This window comes from Pararge aegeria, chromosome 22 (assembly GCF_905163445.1).
Source record: "Pararge aegeria chromosome 22, ilParAegt1.1, whole genome shotgun sequence".
Lineage (NCBI taxonomy): Eukaryota > Metazoa > Arthropoda > Insecta > Lepidoptera > Nymphalidae > Pararge > Pararge aegeria.
The window spans coordinates 8,513,261-8,526,452 of record NC_053201.1 but is presented as its reverse complement, the minus strand read 5'-3'; the positions used below and the strand labels follow the sequence as shown (position 1 = coordinate 8,526,452).

The following is a 13,192-nucleotide window of genomic DNA, read 5'->3' as shown; positions in this document are numbered from 1 at the left end:
ATTAGGGGTATGACTACCATACTCCCTAACAGGTTAGTCCGCTACCATGTTAGACTGCATCATCAATTCCAATTGGGTGAGATTGCAGTCAAGGGCTAACTTGTAGTGGAATAAAAAAAAAGTGTCAGCACTAAACTCCACTATCTGTTAAAAAAACATTCTCACTCACATTACTCAACGTCAAAATACCTCGTTCACAGGCCACACTATTACAGCTAAAAAAGCTATTACCAAAAGCCCAAGGCATAACAAAATTAAAAAAAAACTTTTATGTCCTGTCATCGTCATCATCCGAACTCTATTTACGTCCAACTGCAGTGTAGAGGTACTCTTCTCTCATAGGATAGACGGTTCTAGAGCCTTGTATTATAAGCCAGCAACCCGTGCTGGGTATTTCCCGTATAACGAGAATTGGTTAATTCCATAGTCCGCCACGCTGGCCCGGTGCGGATTGGTGGACTCCAAACACCTTTGCGAACATTATGTAGAACTCTCAGGCATGCAGGTTTCCTCACGGTTTCTTCACCGTAAAAGCAAGTTTTATTCTAATTACTTAAAACGCATATAACTTAGAAAAGTTGAAGGTGTGACGTGCTGGGATTCGAACTCGGTCTCCCGAAAGTGAAGTCGAGCTCCTACCCACTGGCCTATCACGGCTTCTCTTACTTTATAAGTAAACGTAAAGTTTGTCTGTTTGTAGTTACTCTACCGGTTCCGAGGGCAGATTCTGAAAAGAAGCTAGATAGAAACTCAGCAGTTGCTCTATTCCAAAATTGATATATCACAATCATTTCCCAATCTTGATCTCTCAAGATGATGAACGCGCATATGAAAGCAGCATGGAAGGCTATAAGCAACTATCAATAGAATACAGACTCAACCTTCAGTAAAAAGAATAAATTTTCAAGCAACTGCGTTAACATACTTAATTATTTGGCTTTGTTTTAGTCGACGGTGGCTGGTCGTCATGGTTGGACTGGGAGCAATGCATGCAAGATGACACACCGTATGCTGCTTACAGCGACGATAAACCAGACATGTGCATGTGCAGAAAGCGCCGATGTGACAACCCTAGGCCCGCGAATGGAGGACAAAACTGTCAAGGTAATGAATTTGTGTGTGTACTTACGAGTATGTACACGCGTCAGAAGTTATACTTCTTTGGCGTAACAAGATAAAATTTTTTTCAATAATTTTATATTTCACCTTTAAGTTTTATTATAACGCATTATCTTGTTAAATAAAATTTATTTAAATTGCACAAATAAATACATATCGTGAATACAGTTGTCAGTTCTTACGCAAACATACGTAGATGTCTTTACTTTTACTTTGTTGGTAATTTAAGTTAACTATAATGTTGACTATAGCTACATGGTGTCGGTTTTTTGTGACGACGTGCGCACGATGCGTGCGCACGTCGTCACAAATTACTCTCATCATTTTACGAGAAGTATAACTTCAATAATCTTTGAATTATGCTAATTCCAAGTTTTTGCGGCAGATCAGAAATACAGTTGTCATACCATGTTCTCAATGGTTTGGGAAGTCATCCAATGAAGAATCAATCCCTTCTCTTATTCTCAAAGTAGACTCGTGCCCTATTATGCCCCGGTAATTGGTAGCTGTAGATGACGAATAGGATGCAAGACTAAAAGGTTAGCTTACCTCATCTTATATTTTCAGGTGCAAGCATAGCAGTAACCAACTGTACTGTGCATGGAGGATGGTCCGCCTGGTCTGGTTGGTCAGAGTGCTCCGCATCTTGCGGTATCGCCGTTAAATCCCGTCGAAGATCGTGCACATCGCCTGAACCGAAGTTTGGAGGTCGTGTTTGCGTTGGATTGGATGTAAAGGATATGTACTGCTCTAATCTGCCACCATGCCCTGGTAAGTGTTGTGAAATACGTAAAACATCGTTACGTTAGCAGTAGAGTATTTCGATTTTATGTGCTTGACTTTGGGCTTTTGGTATTTTCCCGATGCAGTGAACTACCAGTCTGAAGTTGGCAAGGAGAGTACTAATCTGTGATATGAATTAATAATACTTAAAGCCTTCAAACCCGCATTGAGGCAGGATTAAAGGTCTAAGCTGTCAATCCCTATACCCTATGCTAGAAGGACTGGACCCAGCTGTGGGATTTCAAACGGTTTTGGCAGCATGTATATGTATATTTTAATTAAAACATATTAATTTGTTGCGTACAAGTGAAATCATCATAAATTCGTTTGGATGATGCTTTAAGTTAAAAAAAAATTATATATATATCTTACAACACCAAACTTGTTAGGAATGCGGCATTCAGTTTTCTAGCTTCCAGCTAGGAGAGAATTAGTCGTAATAAAAATAATAAATTTATTTATTTATTTATTCACAAGAATGTAGGGTACATACAGTTTTTAAAATGTAAAGTAGTTATTATAATATTAATACAAACAAATGCGTGCCTCACAAATTATATTGGTGTGTATGTAATAAATGTATGTAATGGTGCCATTTAAAATCTACTGTCCCTGATTTAGGTAAAAACCTGTATTACAGGCGACAGTGCTCTCCTTAAATTGTTGTTTCGATGATTGAGTGTATGATTGTGCGTATGTGAGTTTGCGTCGCATAGGTAATTGTGGTCGCGTATATGTTTGCTTATACAAGATAGTTATTATATTAAGTTATATATACATATATAAATTTGTTTTGCAGGTGTATGTGTGTGTTTGTATGTATGTATTTATATTTGTGTGTGTTTGTATGTGCGTGTGTGTGGTTGTGTGTATATGTGAGTTAGAGTTTTACATATTAATTCGATCCTAAGACTTCCAGAAGAATTTCAGTTTCAGCATATGATTTTGTCAGTAAATCTAAAAATCTACGAAAGAAACAAAGAAGTATTTACAAATTGGTTCCAATAATAAAAAAATATGTAAATGTTTCTTTTATAGATCCCGCATTAGCTCCAGTTGATGGCTCATGGTCTCCATGGAATGCTTGGTCACCCTGTACCGGCACGGGATGTGGTGTCGGTGCAGGGATTCGGGAGAGGCGGCGAGTTTGTGGCAGCCCTGCGCCCAAACACGGTGGGGCAGATTGTGACGGACCACGCTCCGAGCGACAATCCTGCGACCTAAGGCCTTGTGAGCTGAGGAAGGCCACTGCCTGGTCGCCTTGGGTGCAAATACCAAGTGAGTTTAGTTTTAAACTCGAGTGCAATTTTTTGTAAGTGCATAGAAGCAAAGGAAAAGGTAATCGTGTCGCAGACCTGCGCCTAAACACTGGGGTAGATTGTGACAAATCATGCTTCGAGCGACAACTCTGTAACTTAAGGTCTTGCTAGTTAAGGATTTTGGGTGCAAATACTGAGTGGATTATTTTAGCCCTTAGAGTGCCATTATGAGTAAGTATTAGTAAGTACAAGGACGCGAGGGAAAACATGAATGTGACGAGGATTCCAACGGTAGACCTCCGTGTGAGGTGGAGCAAGCTGTGAACAGCCACTGTTGGTAAAGTACAAACCCCAGAATGTTTTAAGCGAAGTGAACATGCGAAAGAGAAGGATTGCGTCAGCTCTGCGTCTCAGAAGATTATGACCGACCATACTTTCAGCTATAACCGTACGTATAACTTGATGCTTGAGATCAGATAGGCGTAAAAAGTCTTCAAATATGAAACTGTGAAGTGATCTGCCCCAAAAATATTCTAATTTTTAACTACAAAATCAGACATATTTCTTCAAAACGAGTTACAAATTAAAGTTTTCTTCTTGCAGGTAATACTTCAGATGGGAGTTACATGGAAAAAAGATTCAAGTTCTTATGTAAAGCGCCAACACCGGAACAGATTAGGGTGAGTTACATTAGTTAACTTAAAGTCTGTAATCTATAGATGAATTCGTCCAAAGTAAATATGTTTTAGCTAATAAAATAACTAGTGTTGCTTCAACAAAAATAATAAGTATTGTAAGACATTTGAACTCTTCATCTCGTTATCTTCAAAGTGTAGATCATCGTCGCAGGCGGCCCTGTCTATAGCTTATCTGTAAGATATATTATTTAAGAAAGTCTCAAGCACTATTTTGATCTTGTTTTTTCCTCAAATTTTTACTGTCTATCTGAGAAATCAACATCCTTATGATGAGGATGTCATTTATTTTGTAACAATGCAGATATTATTAGGAAGTAAACTGATATCGTACGATGTACGATGGACACGTAAGCATCGCTTTGCTTCTTCGTTTCTGATAAATTCTCTTTCGCCTTCCATTTTATCAAGAGTGAGTGTCTTCTAGACAATATAGGGTGCACTCAGTGGCGTGCATAGAGGGCATTGGGCGTGCATTTTATATCACCTGCATACCCTGTGCATACCCTCTATGCACGCCACTGCCTGCGCTATGTATGAACAGCAGATTTCATTGCAGCTAAGAGATAGTAATAATGTCAAATCCAGCAAATGAAATAACATTCGTCCGCTAGTATCATCAGATTAGGTACAAATGGGTTAGAAAGCTAATTACGATGACGTCATAATTTATTCATGTGTATTTGCAGTTATCACTGGCACGTGAAGAAGAGAGATACTGCAACGCTCGAGGAACATGTAGCAGTACGCCCCCAGAGGAGGATTCGGCCTGGGAGCCCTGGGGGCCTTGGGAGGCCTGCTCGGCTGCGTGTGGTGGGGGACAGCAAGCCCGCAGGCGGCGCTGTCGTAACACTTCTTGCGAAGGGCCTGCGGACATGTTACGTGCATGTAATACGCACGCATGCGTCGGTGAGTATACAAACCGTGGTTAAGAGACACAAGATTTTCGAGAATAGAAAAACCTACAAAGATATGTCTTTTTTAGGCAGTGGGCGCCTATTGGTTGAAATTGTGATGGTTAAGATAGTTATGAAATTAAATTTAAAATATGCAGATATAAATCAATGAATTTTTGATAGTTAAAAAATCTTGATCCATAATATATATCTAAAAAGAGACAGTACAATCTATTCATTAAACAGTACGCTGTGACAACCAAACATTAGCTGTGTTTACAGTTTCTTAACGTTTTTGAAAATATCTTGTAGCATCATTTAGAATAAAATCAGATCGCATTAGTGTAAAATATCTATTCGCACTGGTTGTTGTTAATATAAGCAACTTTGCAAGGAAAACATCGTGAGGAAATCGCATGCATGAGAGTTCTCCATAACATTCTTAAAGAAGTGTGAAGTCTACCAATCCGTAATTAGCCATCGTGGTTGGACGGTCTACACCAACGTGACATCGATCCGTACCCTGTATTCATTCATAAGACACACCAGCAATTAATTGAAACTAAAAATTAAGCCACCAACAATGAAAAAAAAAAAAAAAACTAAAATAAGTATTTAACTAAAAACTATTAAAAATAATAAATACTAGTAAATATGAATTAAGCTATTATAACAGATTGATAAGTAATATTAAAGACGTGTTCGCTTTCACAGATAAGTCACAGATACAGTAAATAATGTATCTCTATAGCCTCTGAAGTATTATTTCAGTTTTCATTTACACGTTGTATATATTGACTTACATCGGCGGCATGTTTAATAAAACAATACTTGAAAAGAAAACCTTTATAGTTTTATTATAAATATAGATGTAGATTTTTTAAATATGTATATTATAAATTAAAGTTAAAAATTTATAATTAAGATTATCTATATATTATGATCTGTTCGCATGATAATTCATATTTACATCGATAGGTCTTAAGTTATTTTTGTTCACCAGGTCAATGGGCTTGTTGGAGCGAATGGAGTGAATGTAGTGGAAGTTGTGATTCCGGTTCCACCGGGCATCGGACTCGTACACGCATGTGCCTCTCGCCTGAAGGTTGTGCGGACGCTGGAGCTGCTCTTGAGAGACGTATCTGCGTTAATAATTGTGCAGGTAATTATTACAGTACGTTTTGAGACAAGTGTGTCTCAAGTCATTTCATCAAAATGACAGTTTATATACTTTTTCCGAATAAGAGCCAATGGGTCTTAGAGTACCTATTATGAATGACCGGTGATTGAAACAGTTGTAAGAGATACTGCTTGATTTCGTGAAATCAGATGATCACTCTTAATGAAATCTTTTAGATGTCTCTCAATAAGTTCAAAGTTTATACATTAGCTTACAGAAAAATCCTATTATGATATTAAGAATTGCATTAACGATAAAAAAGCTTGGCTGTGAATTGCTCTAGCTTCATAGCTTAATATAAATAAACTGTGAGATGGTGATAACAAAAAAATTAAATAAACCCGGCTAAGTTTGTTGTGGCTTCTTGTTAGACCAGGGGCGATTGGAACCCTCGTAGCTTTAGGTTTAAGTTGGCGAACGAAGTTATCACCATCCCCTTACAATTATGTAAACATATATGTATGAACGCTTCATAAGTGCCTGTGATAGGCCTACATGAATAAAGAAATTTTGAATTTGAATTAGAATTTGATGATTTTTTTAGCGTGTAGTCATTCAGCAAACTTTATCGTTACCCCTTTAATGAGTCAAGTTTGCAATTTTAATATTTCAAATAAGGCAATTTTTAAAATTAATAGTTTCAATGTTAAAATACGTCAATAAATCAATTTTATTATATTCAAATAGAACGGTTAGTTACAATTTCTTAGGTTGGCTGACAACAGAAAAAAAAAGCAGGAAACGTTTAAAGCACTAGTGCGCAATATTCAACTTACCGCACGATATACAGCTACAAAAAGTAGGTAACTCTTTATAAGCAATTGTATTTCATACAACTAAATCATGTATGCAACTTTTAACGGAATTACGATATACTGTCGAAGGGGTCATAAGTATATTTCATAAGGAATCACCCTGAAAAAAATATTAAATCAAAAGAAGCACATTTATTTTACCATACAAACTAATTCAAAACATCCTAAATGTTTACTTATGACCCTATCTATCTTCTATATATAAAAGAGAAAGTGTGTGGGTATGTTCCGTATAGGCTCCGAAACGGCTGGACCGATTTCAATGAAACTTTCAGGGAATCTCCGGATTGACTTGGCGAGTAATCCTGTAAAGTTTGGTGACGATCGGAGCACTCCTATTTTTGAACTGTCAAATTGTCAAATACAGCTTTTATTTACTATGATGATATTCTATTGTTGGGTGTACACGGGTGTAGATAATGATCTTCACTCGCTCGAGAAGAGCATAGAAGAAAATGAATACGGAGAGAAATAAATGATTTAATATAATATGAGCCATAAATTAAAAATTTAATGATGTAAGTTTATTGTACAAATAAAATAAAGCAAAATGTAGCCAGGCGAAGCGGGCTGGGTACGCTAGAGAAGAGACCGACACGTGCTTAGTACCTACAATGCGCGACGTATACCTAAAGTGGCAGGGGTCATTTGATTTTACTTTTTGATGTTAGGGCTGTATTGACCGCCGACTGGAGCAGTGGGCAGCGACCCTGCTTTCCGAGTCCATGGCCGTGGGTTCCATTCCCACAGCTGGAACATGTTTGTTTAATGAACATGGATGTGTTTCGGTGTCTGGGTGTTTATCTGTATATTATAAGTATTTTTATATATTATTCATAAAAATATTCATCAGTCATCTTAGTACCCATAACACAAGCTACGCTTACTTTGGGGCTAGATGGCGATGCGTGTATTGTCGTTAAGTATATTTATTTATTTATCTGATTACTTTGAGTAAAAACTATGGCAATGGTTTACTCAAAAACTGTTAGAGTTTCGCTTTCACAGATAAGTCTCAGAGACAATAATGTCTCTCTATAGCCTCTGATGTATTATTTCGGTTTTCATATACACGTTGTATATATTGACTTACATGGGCGGCATGTTTAATATAACAATACTTTATAAGAAAACCTGTTGTATTGTTAAAGAAACCGAAGTTGGCTGGGGCCCATGGGGCGAATGGGGAGAATGCCACAGCGGCGAAAGACTTAGAAGACGCAGTTGCGAGTCCGGAGCCTGTGTTGGACCTCAACTGCAAGTAGCCAGTTGTGCTTCCGATGACGCTGATATGGATAACGGTAAGCTATATATTGTTACAACAGTATTGCTTTAAACATAGTCGTCCAAAATCCCTCAGTGCCTTAAGACCACATTCTTCGAACAGTGCGTGTTTCCAGTTATGGATCCGAAACGTGGTCGCTTACTATGGGCCTCATAAGAAGGCTCAGAATCACTCAGCGGGCGATGGACAGCAATGTTGGGAGTATGTCTATCAAATCAGAAATGAGGAGATCCGTAGAAGAACCAGAGTTACCGACATAGCTCAGCGAGTTGCAAAGCTGAAGTGGAAATGGGCGAGGCACATAGCTCGGATGGACGTTGGAGTTCCAAGGTGTTGGAATGGCGACTCCACACAGGTAAACGCAGACGACATCACACGAGTCGCTAAGCAAGCCCATATTGGAACACAGAAATGCTGACACGTTCTACAGAGTGACGCCCTGTGTCCATCAACCTAAGGTGCCGAATGCCGATACGATAAGATACGACGATCTCATACGCCTGTAATTACACCGGCAAGCAAGCTCTAAGACCGGAACACAGAATTGCTGCTTAGCGGTAAAAATAAGCTTGTAATTTTTGTTACAGAGTTAAACGCGATGCCAGCTTATAGCCAAAACGTGGAAATGGCGTCATTCGTCACCATGTCTAACCACGAGTCGCTAAGTATAGGCGGCATTATTGGCTGCGTGGTAGCTGCGTTTGTTGTAGGTAAGGATATTATTTATTATTTTATTTAAACTCTTTATTTATACACCACTACACAGTTAGGAAAATAAAGGACGAATAGAGAGAAACACAAAAACTGGAGTAGGATACAAAAGGCGGCCTTATCGCTTAAAAGCGATCTCTGCCATGCAACCTTAGGATTCGGACAACAAGAGCGAGAACAAATAGGTGGTGTAAAATTATTATAAACCTACATTCAAATAACTACATACGAATACATTATCAAAATATACACAAATAAAAATATATATATAACGTATAAACCGGGTTAATTTTGTTGTGGGCTTCTTCTTAGACCAGGACGCGTTTGGAACCCTCGTAGTTTTGTATTTAAGTTTACGAATATGGTTATCGCCATCATCTCACTACCGTGTACTTCTTATGTAATGTACGCATCAAAAGTGCCACCTTTTGGCCTACTTGAATAAAGTTAATTTAATTTTTATTAGTGTTTTTACCTACACTTGGAGGAATTATCAATTTTTATAAATTTAAAATTTATAAATTTAAAAATTATAAAGATAATATAGGTCGTATGGAAAAATAATGTAATCATTAAACGAGGAGTTTACGTCTATGAATAAGGTATCTACATGGCCACCCCTATTGGATCCCTCGATTTTATCCCCCAATTATATCCATTGGCAAGGGATATAATTTAGGGAAAGGAGAAGTTTACCTCTGTTTGTTATAACACGAATGACATTAAGATATTATCTCCACCGTCATGCTCGGAGAAAAATAGTTTGTCCTTTTCCCGGTCTACTCTGGCTAAAAGTCGTGGCCCCAAGCTAGTCGTAGCTAGCGTAGAAGTGTTGATGGAAGGATTAGAGTCGCTGCCTTATGCTTTAGGTATGATTGTAGCGCCAATAGAATAATCACGCTTGAATTCCTTGTGCAGGTGTTCTGGTTTGCCTGGCTTCGGTTATCTTCTGCCAAAGGCGTGGGTCGCTGCCGTGGAACCGACAACCCCGCGTGCCATCTAGCCCGCACTACATTACAGCAAAGCAGAACAGTTACGTCACGGTGCCGCTTAAGGAAGTGGTGAGCAAAGAACTCATTTATACTCTAACACTATCATAATAATGCAAATATGTTCTAATATTTTGAAGGAACCTCTATTTCCGTATCAAGCAAGTAGTGGCGTACATAGAGGGTATGCACAGGGTATGCAGGTGATATAAAATGAAGAAAATCTCCAGAACGAGTTATAAATACTTAAGGATAGGCTTTTTAAAACTCTTACAATGTCTAGCCTTAAGTTTATATATATATATATATTTATAACTTGTACGGGAGATTTTCTTCGTTTTACCCTGCATACCCTCTATGCACGCCACTGCAAGTAAGAACTTTAACGGCACCTAGTGCTAAAATCATGATGCAGTCTGAGATCGTAGCGGGCTAACCTGCTAGCCGGATATGGCAGTAATATTAAGCCCATAGGCTATAATATCAACTACAACAACTACAACTATAATAATAACTAAATTATTGAGCGGGCGGGCTGGGCGGTGATAGCTCAGTGGGTAGGACTACGACTTGAATTTCGGGGGGCCGAGTTCAGATCCCAGCACGCACGTGAAGGAAAACATCGTGAAGAAACCTGCATACCCAAAAATTCTCCATAATGTTCTCAAGGGTCTGTGGGGTCCACCAAACCTCTCACTAAGCCAGCGTGGTGAACTACGACCTTAACCCCCTTCTAATCGTGGGAGACCCGTGCCCTGTGGGTCGGTGATGGGTTGATATGATGAGGGTGATTCTGAGGGTGGTAATGAACCACGGCTGAACCTTGCACCAGACCATCTTCCTAGTTTCTCCTTCCTACCGGAGATCGAATCCGAGACCTCCCACTTAAAAGGAACAGCGCTCAAAACAGCGCCGGGGAGGTTGTCCATTGCAAATAATTTTGTGACGTCATTAACATAGTATTATTTTCCATAGCCTCGTAAAGCAAAGCGGCAGCCATCTTTCTCCGGCATTGGCAATACAAGTGGGATACTCCTCTCAAAGAGCAACAATCTATCCAACGCGAATCACAACAATCCCCTGACAACACCGAAACTATACCCAAAGGCTATCGCGAATGAATACGATTCAATGGGCACCTTACGAAGACACTCCAACCAGCCAAACAATAAAACTAACCTTGACATCGAGGAAGACAAGTTTTACTGAAGAACACAACCTTGTATGTATATCGGAACTAAATTATTTACATGCTTTTATTAGGCAGAAAATTTTGTATTAATATGTACATAAGGTAACAATTTAAAAGGATTCTAAGCCTTAAGGGACATGTTAAAGCAATTAGTTGAATGTTACTTTTTGCTTTAACAAATTATAGTGTGACAAGGAACGCGTGCTATACGCTTGGTATATTATGCCCCTGTTGCTGATCTCTGAGATTACGGCAACCCTTTTGACGTACTGAAAAAAAAAGTGCTTCCAGTACTATAGAAAACGTATCGTCTTGTAGCTTTTAATATTGTAAATAACTTTTTAGGAGCTCTTAAAGAGCTATATAGCTCAGTGCATACGTTTATGATAAACTGATCGATGAACATCGTGGAATTTTATGACTCTTAATAGATAAGGGTATGTTACGAAGACATTCCAACCGAAACAAATAAGACAAAACTCAGTATCAAGTAAGACGAGTCTTAGCGATGATATTGATTTCACGTGCATTTACAGGCAGTGTATATTATGATCTTCGTGCAAGGTCATGGTTTAGTTTATTTTTAAAATATTCCATGTAAACTCTGTGTGTTTGCTGTCTAGATGACATTCCAAAAAGGCTTCGATCAATAATTTACTACTAGATATGCTGCCAGTTTAAAAAGTATCCGTGAAAAATAAGTTCTCAACCACGAATTCGGAATCTATATTCGGTAGTTAGTAAGTCACTAACAAAGAAAGAAAATAAAGCCAATACGAATGTGCTTAGCGTCCGAAAGAGCGACGAAAGTGGCTGGTCTTATTTATTACGTATTTTAAATAAGAATCTTCATATTATGTTATGAGATATTCAATTTATTTTTGAATAGCTAACAAGTTATAAGTTTACACAAGTCGGACACATTTTAGGACTGTACGAGTATATGTAATAGGTACATTAATGATCGACGTAAAAGTGAACAAACAAACTAATATAATTGTAGCTGGGTGTTATATATGTATAACTTTTTTCGGCTAAATGGTAAATACCATAGATAATGATCCAAAAAATATACCTACATAAAAATTGTGGCTAGATGTTAAGGCTAGCTTTACAATAAAATGGCTATATAGTTAATAATAGTTAAAGGTCCATGTGATCCAAAAGAGCTTTGGATAAGCTACTATATTTTATTGCGATATTCTACTATCGTATCGTCAAAAATTCCGCATGTTTAGAACATGGATGGAACATTGGACGATACCTGCTTTGACAAATAGTTACAAAATAACTGATCAGCATTTCGTACCTGTTTGGGAGAGAAGTACGATCGCACAATCTTACTTGACTGGTGTGAAGTGCGAAAGCTATCGGAAACGTTTGCGCATAAACTATGTAAAAAGTCGCCATTGAATTCCTAAAGAGCATTTCTGCCCGGCCTTTAGTGCTTATTTCAGACCGGCCAACATAGATTGAGCGTATTGTAAAACAAAATTTATCACTATCCGATTAAACATAATGTTCTTGGCCGGTACTTAATAGCGGATATACGAGAAACATTTTTAAGAAAATAGCATATATAGTTACTTTATTTAGTCACAACAATTTCATGACTTTCTTTTTTCTCACAAGATAAAACACCAGTTGGTACATAGGGGAAACTCAATTGAAATTGAAACCAAAAGTCAAACCTTTAACAAAATAAACAGCGATACTCTTACGATATCTTACGATAACTCAAAAACAGTGTCCACAAAATTTCACTAGTGCTTCTTATATAAGACATTTCTGTCCGATATATTATATACGAGATATTCCCATGGGTTGCTTCTGAGAAACGGATCTTGATGCGTAGCGCAGATAAATCATAAAGAGCGAGAAGACTTTGGACTTCGTACAAACTGATACAATACATTTTTTCTGTCCAACATAATAATATTACAAAAGTTTTATGATGGATCTTCTAATTCTCGTCCACACATTGGTGCGTTGGATGAAATCCCTACTAATATTATAAATGTGAATGTAAGTTTGTTTGTTACGCTTTCACGCAAAAACTACTTAACCGATCCTCATGAAACTTTGTACACATATTCTTGGAAGTGTTAGAAGTAATATAGGATACTTTTTATCCCTTTTTATTAAGCTCGGTTCCTTTTGGAGAGAGGATGAAAGTGTTTGACGATTTATACCATAACTCCGACAAATTATAACCGATTTAAATAAGTGGTTGGAGATAGAGGACCGAACTTCTCAGCGGACAGCAGC

The 13,192-nt window shown here is 37.9% G+C and overlaps 1 protein-coding gene across 3 annotated transcripts in view; it reads left to right on the top strand.

Moving 5' to 3' along the window:
- LOC120633648 (semaphorin-5B) overlaps nt 1-12,968 on the top strand; it is an 81,196-nt gene extending 68,228 nt beyond the window's left edge. For all 3 annotated transcript variants that reach the window (XM_039903938.1, XM_039903937.1, XM_039903939.1), the window contains 10 exons: nt 949-1,104; nt 1,687-1,890; nt 2,941-3,180; nt 3,765-3,841; nt 4,546-4,765; nt 5,756-5,914; nt 7,899-8,048; nt 8,620-8,742; nt 9,662-9,804; nt 10,708-12,968. In XM_039903938.1, coding sequence (XP_039759872.1) covers nt 949-1,104; nt 1,687-1,890; nt 2,941-3,180; nt 3,765-3,841; nt 4,546-4,765; nt 5,756-5,914; nt 7,899-8,048; nt 8,620-8,742; nt 9,662-9,804; nt 10,708-10,941 — 1,706 coding nt within the window. In that variant the 3' untranslated portion in view covers nt 10,942-12,968. The remainder of the gene's footprint in view (nt 1-948; nt 1,105-1,686; nt 1,891-2,940; nt 3,181-3,764; nt 3,842-4,545; nt 4,766-5,755; nt 5,915-7,898; nt 8,049-8,619; nt 8,743-9,661; nt 9,805-10,707) is intronic.
- Nucleotides 12,969-13,192: the final 224 nt, after the last annotated feature.